The following is an 18,831-nucleotide window of genomic DNA, read 5'->3' on the forward strand; positions in this document are numbered from 1 at the left end:
GCGAACGCTTCGTTATAGTATAGTTCTTGGCCTGCGGCGGAGAAGAAGATAGAGTTGGTTAATAAATCACTAAGCGTTTATAGGTAAAGCAAGTCTTACCCCATTATTGTCCCAGTATTCTTGATCGTTGGCACGATAACAAATGCAGAATTCCAAGCGTTTTGAGGATGGCGGCAATGTGATTTTGAAGGAGAATGTATCGAATACAACATGAGCAAAGGTTGCTGGTCCGTAGGCCTGTAGAAGAAATTTTTCAAAGAGTTTAATTAGTTAACGTCCGCTAAGTTAAGACTAAGAAAATATTCANGTCAACGGTCCACTGATCGGCGGGATGTGGACTAACTAAACCCTGTGTGATTTGCTCCAAGAATTTCGTGCTCCACAAAGGCGGTACATTCGAGGGTTCTGACATGACGCGGACTTCCGTCAACGGTTGACCCTCATCGTCTGCAAAGATAACACGTTTGCGGCAACGGCTGCAAAGAGAGCAAGAAAATATTGCTTTATTTTTATGTATCATATTTTTTCGGGGAAAATGGGCTTAGTTTAGTAGCACAGCGGCTATTTTTAATGATTTTATTTACTCATAGTCATAAAGTTTACATACATAAAGTTTACATACATACATACATACATATATGTATGTATCCAGAAAGTGTCACATAATTTTCAATGAACGTAAATGCATTTTTTAGGTTTACAATTTAGCGTTTAAGAAACGCCACGATCACCCCATTAACAAATCACCAGACCAAGCCATCATCAAAACGTCAGACCCCGCCTTGTTGACAAAAAAAGTTCAGCCAAAAAAGAACATCAAATCATTTGAACGTTTTGTTGCCAATAAATAATTTAGCCAAAAATTGTTGACGCCACAGAATTCTTAATAGAGCTTAGCATGTGAGTCCCGAAGTTCTGCTTGCATACATGCAATAATGTATGTATATGTACGAGCACATGTTGTAATATCGATGGAGGTGTTTTTAAGGTTTTCTAGAACGGATAATTGGTATTTTTGCCTTAACCTAACAGATGGTCTATTCGAAATTAAGTTGCGATAGTCTTTTTTATTTACTTTCAAAGGTCTAAGTACGAAGCGCATACCATTGCCATTTGAACAGATGTGGCACTTGCGCCATTTTGACGCTAATTATGTTAGTTAGGAAGGTGTGAGAAAATATTGTTGACGGGTAGGGGTGATCACGATTGACCCACAAAAAAATAAAAAAGAACAGTTCTTTGTTTGGTTTTAATGCTTTTTAAAGGTCGATGCAAGAAAAAATTAGTGATGCAAGTACATTTAGCACGTATGTACATTCGGGTGCCCCGCCAAAAAAAGTTGCGGTTTTTGCACCGGAATTATAAAATTTATTATAGTTTAAGACTTCCGCAAAAATATTTGGGACAAAAAATTCGAGATTAATGTATGTACGTTAGCTGGACACGAATTGAAAATACCTCCAGAAGCTCATTATTTTGATTCCGTTCTTAAAATTTTTGAAACATTTCCATGCAGAACATTTTAAGCTTAAACTCTTCTATCATCTAAGGTGATTGTTTGGTAAAAATAATTTTAGAAACTAATTTTGTTTATAAAAAAAACTTGAGTTTTGGAGGTATTTTTTAATCGGTAAATCTAAATATTTTTCCGAAATATTTTGGCAGAAGCCTTAATATATAATACAATTTTACAATTCCTATGACAAAAGTCGTAATTTATATTTTTTTTGTATGGGGAGTGATGCACCCTAATGTTTAATATGTATGCACTAATAATGTTAATACCGGGATTCCTGGCAAATAATCCCGGTCATTTTGACCCTTCCTCAAAAAACCCCGCAAAAAGCAAATTCGGAAGGTCGTTAGAGGACTGATATATTCTAGAAAGATATTCTTCCGGTTTATTTACAAAAAATTTAAAATTGAGTTTGGCTGTTATTCCACCTTGGCATAGAAGTGTTTGCCTGAGAAGACCCTTAGTAAAATTTTCCGAAGAATATTTTTCTAGAATATATGAACCCTCTAACAATCTTCCAAATGTGGGGTTAGTGGGGTTTCTTAAAGTAAGGGTTAATACGACCCGCTCGGGTGGCAGCTAATGGGTTAAAATGTTCTACGAAAATACTTCCCCTGAAATTTTACTATATATGTCTTAACCTTTAATTTCGCTCAGATATTTATTTTACCCATTTTTTCCATTTCTTTGAAAATTACTAAGGCGGGGACATGAAAATTTTTGTTGGCCATAAAATCAAAATACGAGCCAACTTTTGCAAATCCATCGAGTGTTTTATTACTGGATATGCAAAATAATAATATAATAATAGATCGGCGCTTACAAATATGTTAGTGTTTGGTCGAGCCTCCAATTTAAAAACAAGATAAAATTGTCGCAGTGTTATTGAAACAATTAACATATAAAATTGAGCCCCAAATATTTCCGGAGATGTTCGATTTTCGATGCCACTGAATTTGTCAAAATAAATATCTACTTCAATCCAATCAAATAAAATGCCGTTTAATTCAGTAAAATCGGGCGAAATAACAATTAAAAGAAATAGAAAAAATATACTTTGACTATCATTAATAAATTAAGCTCAACTACACAAACACCGCAGTTAATTATCTTGCGTTTTATATTCAATTTTTATTCGTATGCAAATCGTTTATTCATTAGCGGGCTTACCTATGCTTTAAAATTAGCTTTGTTTTTTTTTTTGTTGAACCTAGTCTTGAAACGAGCTAGTGACACAGTGGCAAAGATAATATAGTAGCGCTTGGAATATACATATACACATACTTACATACTATGCTATGTACATATGTATGTGTAAACAGAGCTTGTTAGGCAGTTTTTCATCAAATATCGCCTTCTAAATTGGCTTATGATAATTTTAGTTTTTATCGACAAAAACCTTTAGACGCCATGTCAAAAATGGTAATGCACTTTGCGTATACGCGGTATTGAACGCCACGAGAGGATATGTATATAAAAATTACAAAACTTCGAAATTAAAATAAGCGTAAAAGCAAAAACTGATTTAAAAGTTTGGCAAATTTTTTTTTAAAGTATGAATTATTGAACTCTAAAAAAATTAGGGTAAGCTCTAAATGAACAATAAATTTACATTAAATAAAAATTGTTTAACGTAACTTTGTTTAGAGATTGTAAAAAAATTTGCAAAGTTAAAAAATTCATATCTTAAAAAACAATGCAAATTTCAAGATATTTTACAATCAGTGTGAGGTATTTTATAAAAAAAATTTTGTCAACAATGTTTATAAGTTGGGCTTTTACGATTTTTCTAATTTTGAATTTCTCTAAATTTTATTATTTTTCGAACTACAAAAAATAAACTTGTAAAATACCGGAAACTTTAAACTTCATTGTATGATAAAAGAAAAGTTCTGACCGAAACTCATCTATGTAAATCAAAAATGGCCGATACCAACAATTGGTCGATTTGACATGGATTTACCCGTATATTCACTTTAAATAAATACCAGTGATATTTTCATTTCAGCAAATTTGTACACTTCCTCTTCGATCGCTTTTTGTAGCCGATCGCCTACATACATATTGCACACAAACTCATCGCTGTGGTAGGTAGCAGACCATTGTGGCTGTGACTCTGGCTAATTTTAGAAACTTTAATGTATATATTTCATGTACGCATGTCTGAGAAAATGATGTTTATTTGCGTTATTTATTGATACCATAACTTGGTTGACATTCATTGTTATTCTTTGGTTTTGTCCAGATTTCGGGATATTTTTGAGACTTTACAGCTACATTTATTTACGCAAGTTCGATATACATACATACATAATGAATTTGATATCGCTTATAGTTTCCATGAAAGCTAATCTATGCAGACCAAAATATTTAAAAATCACTTCAATTGGAAGTTTTTTTACACCCCTTGCCCGAAAACTTTTATTTTTGGCTCTCTTGCGAATACAAATGCCTATCAGCGATTGACTCCGATTCTTTCTCCTTTTTTGATCAGACCGAGAAACAAGTGATTTTTTTTTTAAATCAACAATCGAAAAACTACGTTGAAACAAATGCAGTGAGTAAATGTTTCAAATTGTGAAATTCTTTTTACCCAAAGAAATAATTTGTGTCTTAGAAGTACGAAAAAACATGTGTGAAGTGCAGAACGAAAGCATATTTAAAAGAACCATGCTGACTTCAAAGTTCTTTAAACCAAATGCATTTTAAATTAGTTTAAATAAAATGTAGAGTCAGATAATTGATTGTCTCCTAGGACAGGGCCATGTTAATGAAGTTAAGTGATTATATGAAAAAAGCAGCGACGGTAATCATTATGAGTAAAATAATTTAAATCAGCCTTTAATCATTATTTTATGATTTGAATTTTTTTCGCTCAACAATAATCATTATTACTGAGTTTAATTTTTTCGCTCAACGGAAATAATTATTATTTGATTTATATTTTTTCGATCACAAATAGTGATTATTTTTTTATGTTTATTTTTTTTCGCTCGGAGATAATAATTATAATTGAGTTTTATTTTTCCACTTAAATATAATGATTATTTATAAAATTCAAACGGCCCTACAGACGCAAGCAACTGAAATTTTGACCTGAAAATATTGGTACTTATTTCTTTTATTAGCGTGTCGCTACCTCTGAAAAGAATACGCCGAAAATCACGCTGATGTAGCTTTTGAGTTTTTTGAATGATCATTATTTTTAAGTGGAAAAACTAAACTCAGTAATACTTATTACCTTTGAGCGAAAAAAATAAAAATCATAAAATAATCATTAATTTTGATCGAGAAAATAGAAATCAGCTGATAATAATTTCCTTTGAGCGGAAAAATAAAACTCAAATATTAATTATTATTTTTAATCTTTATTGGCTAAACTCGAAAAATAAAAATCATTGTAAATTACAGTTGGACGTACGAATAAAAATAAATAGTTATAGATTGGCGCTTACACATATGTTAGTGTTTGGCAGAGCTTCTACTCCGATTTGTGGCGTGCGTCTGTGTTACGCCGACTCCGAACGGCGATTGTATTTTTATGAGAAGCTGTTTTTCATGGCAGAAATACCCTCGGAGATTTTCCATTGCCTGCCGAGGGACGACCGCTGTTAAGAAAAAAGCTTTTTTCTATATTTTTTTACGATGTTGCTTTGACCAGGGCTTGAACCCAGGCGCTGCGGAGTGGAAGCGCGCACTACGTACCACTACACTAAAGCAGCCGACGAGTATGAGTATAGTTAAAATTGTTTTACGTCGATTACAACTTGTTGTGTTTTTTGGTTAAAATATAAAAAATAATGATTATTTTCCGTCTCTGGAAAAAGAGTATAAATCCAACCACTTGTAGTTCGTAAAAAAGTACTTTCTAAGTTGCTTTTAAAGTAGTTCCATTTCCGACAGGGTATGTAGGCATAGGCATTTCCTACTTCCCTCCCAAATCTCATTTACACCGTACATCACCGGCAGTCAGTCTGTCAGAGAGTCAATCGATCAGTGGTTCCGTCAGTTAAAGCCTGATTATGGCAACTTAACTTAACTTAACGGAACGTAGAACTAAGAGAATCAAAATGAAACAGATTTCGGCGTGGCATTAAGTTACGTTAAGTTTCGGCTGTTCAATTATAACACCCATTTAATAGAATTTTAAGAGAGAGCCGTAAGTTACGTTAAGTTGCCATAATCAGACTATTAGCTTGCTAGATGCAAGTTCCTTGCTGCATGCGTGCGTGCATTAATGCGAATTAAATTCGATGCGCGAAAGAAATGTGAAGAAATAGCAGAAATGCACACCAACAGATGTGCAGTTGCGTTATTAGTCGCAGCGACAAGTGTTAGCGATCGAATGAACGATCAGAGACCGGATCGAACGATGGATGGAAGGATCGATCGGTCGTTGGCCGGCGCTGAGAGGGGCCATATACATACATAACATGTTGGTACTTTTACATATGTGTTAAAACAAGTATACTCGCATACAATGGAATGTCAACTGATTTCGTTCTTTGGTCGCTGGGCTCTGGGCCCTGCACTGTGAGCTGCAAGCCCTGCGCTGAGCCGCTCAAGTGGCGAAGACAAGTTGTATTGATTTTTATTTATAAATATTGCGCAGTATGTGTGTTGTTTCGTCTTTTTACTTTTATTGTTGCGGTTTTGCAGTCTAGCATCGCTTTTCTACCACGCTGGCGTTTTTTATTTGCAATGATCACACAGCCAACGCATGTTAAACGTTCGATACGCGGCTGCTGGTGGGTGCCTGGGTGTAGAGATATAGATAATTCCATATGTACATTAGGGTGGTCCTTAAAAAACCAAATGAACGTTTTTTTATCAGTCTCACCCCCTCAATCGGTAATACTACGTTCATAGATATCACATATAAATTTTGGCACCGATGGCATACCGTGAAGGCGTGTCGGACAGGGGGCAAAGTTCAGATTCCTCTATAGAGACTCAAAAATTTAAAATACATTTTTTTCTTCTAATAACTAAAATCGATACTACCGTAGTCGAAGGCATCACATATACATTTTGGTCCCAACTGGTGTGGGTTAAATGGCGTATCACAAAGGGGTCCGGGGCCAGATACCTCTATGGAGACTCGAATAATTAAAAATATTTTTTTTCCAAAATTTGCGCTACTAAAGTCGAAGGTATGACATATAAATTTTGGTCCTGATTGGAGTCGGTTAAGACGTCTTCATAGGGTAATCTAAGCCTTGACCCCATTGATATCTTCGACTAGAGTAGTATCGATTTTGGGTATTAGATGAAAAAATAATAATTTTAATTTTTTGAGTACCCATAGAGGAATCTAAATTTTGCTCCCTTTGCGACACGCCTTAATCGCCTCCAATCGGGACCAAAATATATGCATATGTGATATCTTCAACTATAGTAGCATCGAAGAAGGAAATCTGATGTAAAAATTTTATTCCTACATTTAAGGACCACCCTAATGTACATACATACATATATACGTAGTACATATATGTATGTACATTTGTATGAAGTTATCTGTTTGGTAAAGTTGGTGCATGCAGTTATCGCCAAGGCAGAAGAACAGCATAGTACATAAAATGGTTTGGGAAGCAACACCACTTTAACATCAAATTATTCAATTCACACGCAACAGGTTTATATTCCTTCTCACTAAACTTGATTGGGAAAATCAGCGGTGTCTTCTTCACGATCGGCAACCAAAGCGGTCAATGATTCGATCGACACGATAGCCCACGCGTTAAGCAAATATATGTATGGCGTCAGTGATAAGCTTTACCGGCATTCGCTTGCTGATTTCTCCAGAAATTGGGGTTACTCGCTAAATATTTGTGCAAATTTATATGACTGCCTTATGTTCGTTTTATTATTATTGTTTTTAGTTTAACTGTGTGAAAATTCAGTTGCCTTTTGCTTCCACAATTAGCTGCGGTCGCTCACAAAAGCAGTCATTTATTTTTGCCAAACTTCCGCTCCGCCTGCGCCGAAGCGGGTTTACAACTTGTAAGCCCGTTACTTTGGTTTGTAAATAAAAAAAAGAGATGCAGCGGCAACATGCAACATACGCGCATGCGCAGTTTATTGCGAAGCCGGTTTTGTTGCTATAACTCTCTGTGCGCTGCTAGCCTTTTAGGGAATTTTGGTTGATTTTCGTTGTTATTTTATTGTCATTTGAGTGCCCGAAAAGTCGTTATCGCCAACCCAAAATATGCACCGAATGTTTAAAAAGTTTTGCAATTACTTTTATGGAGTTTGCCTCGAAATAAATGCAACTAAATAACGCGCTGCATTTTTTTAGCTGTTGAGCAACTTCTTTATTTCTGTGTTTCGAAATAGTTTCAAGACAGGCTTTGCATCAATAAACAGGTGAGTTCAAACAAAATGCCAGCTTTTGTGTAACAAATCGGAAAAATATGTGCTGAAGGAAGGCTAATAATAAAAAATGCGAGCTAATAAAAATTATTATTTAATTTCAATTGGATACTTAGAAATTGAAATTTTTCAACTATATGGGCGCCTTGAAAACATTACAACGCGACTTTATTTCAATTTGTAATTTTCTGAAAATACAAATTTTAGTACTGCCCATTTTCGGTCACAAGTTTTAAGCATTTATTTTTAGACAATAGCGGGCTTTTAACCGATCCATTAGGTGTGCATGCCCCAAGCGCGATGGTAAATATGAAACAAATTAATTGCCTTTTTCCTGCTGATAATTTTGGCAAAAGAAATGCGGCGGGCTTTTAGTGCCATTTAGAAAGCAATAATTTCTTGCTTTTATAATTTTCAACCTGTGAGTCAGTGTCGAAAAACAAAAATAGAATTTCTCTTCTAAAAGCAGAATCTGTTTACTACCACCATGTGGTTTCTTGTTATTAACTTTTTTATAACCTTTTAAATGGGTCATCCAATTACATCCTTTGCCTCTTGCAACAGCTGGAGTTCCCTCACTTACTTGTTGTTCATCGAAAATACAGTTTAATAAATTATTTAAAAGTTCGGAGTGAAATATTTTGATGTGACTCTAAAAATAAACTTATAATAATAAACTTATATACAAATTTCAAAAAAATTATGCGTGGGTGTATTCAAAATTTGGTAAAAAGCGGAGACTTACCGACAAATACAAACAAATTTAAGAAAGCAATGTTTTCAAAATAATTAGAAGACGCTATTTTATTAGCTTTTTATGTACAGTAGGGGTATATCAGTGTACGAATGCATGTGCATTTGGGTGGTCCAAAAATACACAGGGAAGTCACATTTTTAGAATTTTCTTGCTGCTACCACCCTGAATTAGAGCAAATGGAAAATAGGAAGACCCGTATTTTCTATTTTTAAATCGGTTAATATTTCAATAGGGCTTTGAGGTTTTCCATATATGTATGTATGTATGTATTTTAGATGGGGAAAATAAGATTGTTGTACAAGTAAATAAAATCGTGTTAAAAACAAATATTTTTTGATCGAATGGAAATATATACCTCCAGGAATTTTTCAAACAGAATTAGCTCTAGAATTTTACTAACTATTTTTCCAAAATGTGCGTGATGCGGCCCAATAAAAGAGTTAGTAGTATAAAAAGAAATGTTGGACCTAATGTTCTTAATTATATATATAAAGTGGCCATTGCTTCTTTTAAAAAACATTATTATCCACAATCAAAGCGAAATTATTTTTTATGGGCACTATGTAAAAACAAATTTACTTAAATATATGTACATATGAAGTCTATTTTCTCTTCCGCTAAGTACCTTTTTATCACAGCGCACGGCAGTGCGCGTGAGCGACGAAAGCAGCTACAGTAGCATGCTGAAATGATTCTACATTACNATTACTTACAGCATTTAATGTGTGCTGCGTATTTCAATTTAATTTTAGTTTAGCTATTTATTTTCATCAAACGTCGCACCGCCATTGCAGTGTATTTTTGGGTGACACGCAGTTGACGATGCCAGACGGCTGGCGGGCGCACGATTAGTTCACGTGATTCACCCATCTTTATGTGCTTGCCAGAGAGTGGGGAGAAGACGATGTAATGTTGTGAGCATATGGAAGTAATTATGTACATACACATATGTATGCATACGTATGTTTGTATGTATATCGTCGTTTAAAGTACAAAACCGCTTATCGTCGTTCTACAAAATCGCGTAACTTACATATTTTGCCAAAAATTGGATTTGCGCACACAAGCTCTTGGCTTGCCAAAAATGCGATTGCTTTATTAAAAAGACAACCATTTTTAATTATAAGTGCTTTTACTTTCTAGAACATAATTTATGCAACCTCACATACGCGGCTTTGCATTTGCTTGATACGCGGTTTTGTACTTTAAACGACGATATATTTATACAAGTATGTATGTATGTGATCAAAATGATGTTTAGAGATTTCTTATTTATTTTTATGTGCTTAAATTGTTGTTTTTTGTCTTAATTACAGTTGAGTGTTTGTTGTAAAATAAACATATTTTATTTGTTGCGTAAGGTAGAATAGTCTTTATGGTGGTTTAAGTTCTACCACTAAGATGGTAAGGGTGGTTCAAAAAGACAGAAAAATCTACTTTCTGGAATTATGAAAAAATGGAAAATATGGCGATAAAAGAATTACTCGTTTAGATTTGCTTAAATTTTTACAATCAAGGGTTTAAGAATTACGAATCTAAAATCAGACGAGATTCTTACTAAAATGTTACTCATACGCCTGGAACGTACGCTCGATTTCAACTTATTCCACGATAAATGATAGATCCAGTATGGACACGCCATTTGAATTTTCTAAATCTGATTTCAGATTCTTAATCACCAACCCCCTAAACCTGCGTAAAAAACGTTTTAGGCGAGTCGGATCGAACTTGATTTTTTCACCGCCATATTGGCTCCGCCATTTTTAAATTTTCCAACCTGATCTCCAATCGTAATAAGCGGCGCCAAAAACCCCAGAGGAAAATGCTTCAAGCGTATCGGATCGACTTTAATTTTTTAACCGCCATATTGGATTCGCCTTTATGAATATTTAAAATGCTCTAGTCACGTAATCGGTAAACTCAAAAACGTAAGAGGCTGCCGTTACTTTTTATTTTTTAGTATTGGGTTCTCCATTGGCACAAAAGTTGTAAAGCAAAATCTAATTTAGAATGAAATTCTCTACAACTTTCGCGTTTGAATATGCTACGAAAATTTACGAGAAATTGTTGAAAAATGGCGAACACCGTGGGAGGGAAGTAAATTTTTAAGATAAAAAAAGGGGTGATAGAAGTGTAGCGTTTCCTTTTTTGAGAAAAATGGGGTTAGCTGCAATCTAGTAAACCCCGATTTCGTTGTTGAAAATACAGTTTTTTCTTGGTAATTTACAGTGTTTGAAAAACAAATCTGACAAAACTGGACAAATGTGCATGTACATATATACCTTTTGGGCCATTGAATTCGTAAAACTAAAAATAGGTAAGTGCCATTAATATTTTCAAAATTTTAATTGGCGAAAAGTTATATATGCCAAATCATTAATGACGAATTCATTTTTCGCACATTGACGCAAATCGAGTTTATTGCCAAAATAAAAATCCGTAGCAATCGATTTGTCGGTAAGTCACAGCCAATGAAAGAGTCATCAATTAGTAGTCATTCAATATGACGCCCAATTTTTCTTATGTAAATACCTGTATGTATATATATGTGAGTATGTGCGAGTATCTTTAGTTGCGCTATATCTGCACCGCTTTGATCCAGTTATAATTGCTGCAGGTAAAATCGAGGTATCAGCTAGGCGGAGTGCTCAATAGCGTGATAACATTGTAATAACGCCATAACCAGTTTAGCAAAAAAAAAATTCCAACATGGAAATTTTCGTACATATATTAATTTTATGTGAGTAACATTATATTACATGTCTGACAATCATGTAAATGTTTTTATTAACATGCTCGTAACATACATATACACTGTTTTGACTATTCGAATGCATTTTTTTTTGACATCAAAAGTTCATCAGTGAAATTAAATAAGCAAAAGGTGAAGCTGTTGGAATATGCGCTCACCTAGTACATGGCATTGCTGTTGAGCTCCCGGACGTCGGGGCAAAGGCGATGTTTTTAGCATAAATTTAGACTACTANGTTAAACGTGGAATGCATATTTAACTATGTACGTACATATTGAGCTACGATAATTTTGTGGCGAATTCCTATTCTATTTTTAGTGTTTTAGTTTACGTACCTACAAAAGGCATTGTGGCTTTTATTTTTCGCAGTTCATAATGCTTGCAATTAATCACATTTAAATGCATTTAAGCGAGTGTTAATGTACGTGATCATTAACAATTCTTGTCATTGATATAATAAAAAATGACCGCAACTTAGTGTGAATTTGATAATGAGCGGGCCTACTAACACACAACCAAACTTACATATGTACGTACATACATAGGTAGATAAATGAGTCCTAGTCTATAACTATGTATGTACAGTAGGATGGTCCCAAAATGCATGTGAAGGGAAAAATGTTTAATATGTTAAGCTTCCACACCCTAGGATTTTTCTAAATGGAAAAAAGAATACCCGTATTTTTTTATATTTTGAACTCCCTCAGAGCCTGTGAAATTTTCCATATATTTTATGTGTGGAAAAAACACTTTTTCGTAGAAATGATATAGAATTATTGAAAATTAATATTTTTCGTTCAGAAAACACTATTTCCCTTTTAAGAGACTTCCAGTAAAAATATCCAATTTTTTATTTAGGCATTTTTTAATATTAACTACTTTTTATAGGTCCCCCAAAAACCTTAAAAAACTCAATGGGGGGCCCATTCAAACTTGTAAGTATTAAAAACTAGTAAAATAAGAAATTGGGTATTATTATTGAAAGTCTTTTAAAGGTAAACAGAGTTTTTTGAACGAAAAATATGGATTTTCAAGATTTTTATACAATTTTACGAGAAAAGTGATTTTTCCACATTTAAATCATTGGGTATATTAATCGTTCAGAAAAATCCTGGTGGGTGAGAGTTTTTTAACATTTTACTTTTTAGTCCGAAGACTTGACAATTTTTTTTCTTTTTAGAACGAGTTTGGAAATTTGGTAATCTTGTTTTCAATTTGGTAATTTTTTTCAACGTAAGTCTTTTCTTTTAAGTTTTTAATTCTAACTTATCATTTATAAAAATTTATAGCTTGAACCTTCTTACAATTCCACAAAACAAAAAAATTTCCTTATGTACTTACATATGTATGTATTGTGTCTACACCTTAAGAGAGCCAAAAATTGAAGGGCTCTTTAATGTAACAATTTGCCTTGATAACTCAGAACTTTTAGTAGAATTAAAATATTATGCTCATAAAAATTTGGTAATTTTTTTTTCTGAGTTTGTAAATTTTTTTAGAGGTTTGCTAAAAAAATAAAAATCTTTGTGGCAACACTGAACATGAGTTTTAAATTCAGGCGTGCGATTGAGCGTTATGGCGCTACGGGGCGTATACATTACACACGCATTTACGGGTATGTGAGCACGAAATGTTATTTCTACTTTTTTTAGTATATCTTTTTTAAGTTTTCATTTAAATACAATTTTGGTATGGAATCGTGAGCTTTATGCAAAACTGAAGATAATGCATTGTCTAAGATAAGTGTGCCACCATTTTCGACCAAGCACATCCTTGTCGAAAAATGTAACAACTTGTGAGATTTGCTCATTTACGGTGCAATTAACTATCGTTTCAAGCAGGTCGTTTAGTGTAGTATTAACAGGAATTTTCTAACCCGTCATAACAAAAAAAAATAAAAAAATATTTAGAATAGTACCAATGAAAATAAGAAATATTTTCTTTCATATTGTATGTATGTATGTCCTATGTATCTACATATTAAAAAAAATTCACAGTAAATTTCAAATGCTGACAGATTCCGAGAAATTTTGTGGCACAATAACTACAGTACCTAAAAGACAGGCAACATTGGCTAGGAAGGTCGCATGAAATTTACAGCCTATAAATAGCTACATCACATCCGCTACAAAGAAACGTATGTACAAAAATAATTAATTCTGGCATTTTCACCGTGTATGTACTATGTGCAATCACTCTCAGAACGATGCGTCGCCTTGACTCATCAAAAACAATTCAAGTGAAAGAAAGAGAAATTAACGCAAATTATGAGCAGAGCAAATGCCATTCGAGTGAGTGAAAGCAGCCTGTTCGAGGCAATCGCGCCAGCCACCTACCCCACGGGTAAATATATATAGACATAGTATCTTGTTGTCTATATAGCCTTTTGTCTTATTATTTTTATTTTTTTGAGGTTGCTTTGTGGCTGACAGCTGCTGACGGCAACACAGACATTTTGATTTAATGACGTCTCTTTTTTGCTGACTAAATAAATATTTAATGCCAACTTTCGAATTATCTAAGTAAATAAATAAATAGCGCGAAAGTCTGCAGGAGCTGTGGCAGATTTCTATGTTTGATTTCAAACATATTTCTAGCAGCTAAAAAAAATACACAAATAAGGTGAAAAGTGCGGTGGGAGGGTGGAGTGCTACACATAAACCAAATATCATGTGGCGTTTTGATTCAATTTTCAGTTTGCGGGAAATACAATAACGCCACCAACAAACAGTCGCAATGCCGCCACCAACACCGCTTGAGCCACAAGCGTTGACGTTTGCGTCAAACTATAAACCGCGTATTAAATAAACATTTGCATAAATGTGGTAAGCGTCACCACCAACGCACACACATCTATATCTAAGCGCATATTGTGTAAAAATAGAGCGAATGATTTATAAAGTCGTGCGCACACCACCGTCTGAAGATACATAGTACATTTGTCTATTTGCCGAATGGATTAGCGCCATGTCGGTGGTGTCACATTTCCGCTAGACTGACTATAGATCGCCCGTCTCAGCGACTGGCATATCTAGATAAATCATGCTGCGCGCTAGTAAACCACTGCCAATACAAATGTCGAAATGGTAAACCAGCGAAACGACGAAACGGCACACGAGCAAACCAAAGCAGCGCCGCCGCCGTCAAATGGTATGCAATGCATACGCTTGCGCTTGCCGCGACCCTACATGGCGTATGAGTAACCACCAACAGAGCAAAATAAAAACCCACTCGAGCGCTTATCATACATAGCACAGCAAACAAAACGAAATAAAATACTCGTAGCAATAGCTACGTGTACATGTCGATAGTAAATGGTGTGCCATATTTCTTGGTCGGTCCACTCACCTTTGTTCGTTGCATTTGCAATTCGCACACTCCGTTTCCGCGCTCGCCGCGTCACTATTGCGACTATCGCTGCTGTTGGCCGTTGTTGAGCGGTGTAGGCAGGATCGGCGGCTGAGGCAAGATTTCGGCTGCATTTGAATGATTGGTGCGGATAGTGCGCGCGGTAAACCGCCATGAATACGACCCTCATGGCTGGCCATGCCACAGCCACCAGCGGTGACGGTGATGGGCAGACGCGCCTGTTGTTGCTGCTGCTGCTGCTGATAGTGCTGTTGATAGTGCTGTTGCTGGTGCTGCTGCTGTTGTAGCTGATGGCTGGCGAAGGCGGCGGCCGCACTATTGGCCATGGCCTTCGAGGCGAGTGTGATCACTTGAGGGCGACAATAGCGCGACGCTCTGTTTGCTTCGTCATTGTAACTGCAAAATACAAAATAAAAGATTAGAAAAGTTGAAGACGAAATTAATTAAGATTTATACTAACAGGAGAAACAAGAATTAGAGCTGAGATAAAAGATGATAACATAAAAAAATATATATATTAATTATTGCTTTCAGAGGTAAACAAAGATTGCAGTTCTTGAAGAAAAGTACTTTAATAATTTTCATTGAAATATTATATATATCGCTATAAAATGTCAGTGCTCGGTATACACTAGGCGACAAATGAAAGTGTATTTTCATGAAAAAATTTTGGCTCATTTATTTGTGATATAAACCATATAAAACAAAGTTTCACAACTTATATAAAGTTCAAAAAAAAATTCAAGAATATTGTACCCAAATTTTTAACTTTTTCTTCAGAATTTCTAGAAAATTTTCGAGTGCGCAGTTTTGTAACCCATTCAGACTGCTTTTGCGGTATTTTTTATAGCAAGTGCAATTTACATAAACTGGCGTTTGTTTTTTGAAAGTTGTTGTTTGTAACGGTGTCCCGCATTTCATTTCATAAGAAATTCATGCTTATATGGAAAAAAGTGCAAAATTCCGTATCAAAAAAGTTCTCAAAAATCAATGCGATTTTGTAGTCGGTTGAAACGTGCACTTCATCAGACTAAAATTGAATGCGCTGCAAAACTGCATATTCAAAAAATTTTTGGATGAGATTTTTTTGAATTGTGGTAATTTTATATAAAGTGTAAAATTTGTATTTACATATATGGTTTATATTATATAATAAACTATATTTTCATAAATAAATAATGAAAAAAATTTTTCATGAAAATAATTGTAAAAATTATACATATAGGTATATGTATATAAGTGTATATATGTATGCATATGCCTGACCTTTTCTTCAACGGGTGGCAGATAACTGCATCTTCATACGCTTTTCTTTATATTGTCGCTGAATATCGCTTACATTTTCCTCAATAAAACTTAAAATTATTTCGAATTTTATTGCATTCACACAAATTACAGGGTGAACAGTTTTTTTACCTTTTATAGAGATTACTTTCCCGCTTTAATTTGTAAAGCTGCTACAACGCCATAAAAAAAGTAAAAAAAAGCCACATATTTACAGGTCGTAAAAATTTTACGCATTTGGCACAAATTAGCCGAGAAACTGAAAGATTGTCGCAGAATTTCCAATTGCTCGCCCTAGCCGCATTAAAAAGAAGAAAATGCAAAAGATAAACATATCTACGCTTAATGCGAAAAGTAGACTGTAGCAAGAATTCCGCTGGGAGAAAGGCTAATTTTCAAGTTGTTTCATGCACCTAAATTTTTTTTTCATATACTCAGCACACCGTCTGTCCGCTCGAAATACGGAGGCATCATAAATTTGGAGCGCGTGTTGTCATTAACCGACATAGCCCCCGCAATTTTGTCTCGCTAAAATTAATAGCCAACAGCTAAAAATTGAAAATTAACTTAAAAAAAAAAACAACAAAGTAAAGCAAAAGAATAGCAACGCAAGGTGAAATATACGGGAGGCATGTAGTCCCTGAAATTGGCCAGTGGGTTTCGCGTAAACAACATTTTCATTTTTTATTTCAATTGGGAATGATATATTTCTGCCTGCAGATTAACTGCGTATCAGCAACGGGAATGACTAGGAAAGGAATTTATTGTTGCTCCCACAATCTAAGTAAATAGAACAATAAAAATTTGTGATGCAAACGATAAGTAATTTTAGCTTGAAATTTCAATGGGGAAGCAATTGACGCCAATCAGAAACCTACATCACTATAAAATGTTTTTGTTTTTTTATTTTATAAGTTTTTAATGGTAAGAAAAACTAGTTGGCGAAAATGTGTGTTTTCAAAACAAACAATTTTCAGTGAATTGATAAAGAAGATAGCCCTTATGCGAATGTATAATTCTTGGAGTTCGAAACTATAATTTTTGAAATTTACAACAGTCATATACAATTTTCGAGACATCCGACGTGTTGGAGGTTTCACTAGTTTAGGAAATTGCCGCAAGAATAAAATATATTACATTTAGAATTTTAGTGTAATCTCTTTTAATAATTTCCCAGCCAAATATTACCTCAACGATTTAAAAAGTAATTTAGTATATTAGTAGAATTAATTTTCCTCAGTTTCGAAGAGCAAAAAACTTTGTGTAAAAGTGCGTCAAGAAACAAAAAATTTTAAAACACATGAAAAAGCACATTTTCAATACCTATTCGTCTTGGTGCACTCAAAGATTAAATATTTCCTGTTCGCTGTTTTACTATATTTGGCCCCCAGTATTGTGAATATATTGATTTTTCCGTGTGTAAAATTGCCTCCGTTGACTTTTATTTTGTCTGCTTTTCAATGTCAATACCAGGCATACTTTCTTGGAGCACACTTGCAATTCATTGAGATTTTGCTTTAAATATTATGTAAATATTTTTTGGCTGAGATTGTTGCTTTTTCCTGCTTTCTACGCACTTCTTTTCAGATATACTATTTTTTTTTAAACAAATCAAACACAGAAGTACACTGAGGGAAAAAAATATTAAAATGACCTGTTAATAATATTCAATTTTAGTATAATAAAGTGACTACAAAATACCGTTGATTTTTGCTTTTTTTTTTGTTGGCGGTGCTGCGCACTTCAATTTCTAATAAGATTTACAAACAATTTTTTACGATCCAGTCGAATGCATTTATGTAGGTATACTTGCATATAGTTATTTTGAAATGTATTTTGGCAAATATGAAGCAAAAAAATTAGCAACAAAAATTCGTTGCTGACTTGTCTCGCTTGCAATTGGACGTTAATTATTTTGGACAACTGACAACACGCGTACACAAAATATTGATTGCATAATAGCAGTAGCGAGGATAGGGGACGGGGTTGCAGTGGATAATGGTCTCCTATGACAGCCGATAATAAAGAATTATTCAATTGATTCGAAAAGATTTTGCCGACATATGCAACTGAAGCGCTGACATATAGTTTCATAAAGTTTTCGATACCAAAAATCTCTACAGATATTTGCTTGAAACTTAACATGATATACATACACACCTTCGGATATCCTTACCTAAACTATTCATAGAGTATCCCTTAAGATACTACTTTTTGTAAATTCCTTTATATAGTATCCCTTCTGATGCTGCTAGAAAACATCTACATACATACATACATAAACACATGTACAAAATAAAGAAATAACAAAATATTCAATATTGACGCCTTGAGTTAGAACTTGTTACCAGGACGTTTCGGGGGTCGCTGATTACGCATCTAATGTCAGTTTTTCAAAATGCAAAATGGCGGTACCAATATGGCGATTATTAATATTTTTTTTTTTAATATTGGATTTGCTCTAAACTCGGCACTCGGGAGTTTTTGAGGGCACTGATTACGAATTTGTAGTCAATTATTATTTTTTATTTAAAATGGCGGATCCCCAGTATGGCGATCAATTTCTTAAAAAATAACTAAAATAAAAACGCTGATGCTGAAAGTTTCAGGCATTGTCATGGGTTGAAACTCTTTACCAATGGTTTTCTGGGGTTGCTGATTATGAATCTGATGTCAGATTTTTTTAAATTAAAAATGGCAGATCCAATATGGCGATCAATTAAAAAAAATGGTTGGATTTGTTTGAAACTCGGATCCGCCATTTTGAATTTTGAAAATCTG

At 34.3% G+C, this 18,831-nt stretch overlaps 1 protein-coding gene across 1 annotated transcript; it reads right to left on the bottom strand.

The window, feature by feature from the left end:
* Positions 1-6: 6 nt before the first annotated feature.
* Positions 7-15,209, bottom strand: LOC108377157 (Glycogen binding subunit 70E; the record flags this gene model as incomplete). Its single annotated transcript, XM_017633420.1, has 4 exons — positions 7-31; positions 100-264; positions 308-476; positions 14,746-15,209. Coding segments are annotated over 4 exons (823 nt in total), but the record flags the coding sequence as incomplete, so codon positions are not given.
* Positions 15,210-18,831: the final 3,622 nt, after the last annotated feature.

The sequence above is a fragment of the Rhagoletis zephyria genome, unplaced genomic scaffold (genome assembly GCF_001687245.7).
Source record: "Rhagoletis zephyria isolate East Lansing unplaced genomic scaffold, Rhagoletis_zephyria_1.1 Rzeph_scaffold_11601, whole genome shotgun sequence".
NCBI lineage: Eukaryota > Metazoa > Arthropoda > Insecta > Diptera > Tephritidae > Rhagoletis > Rhagoletis zephyria.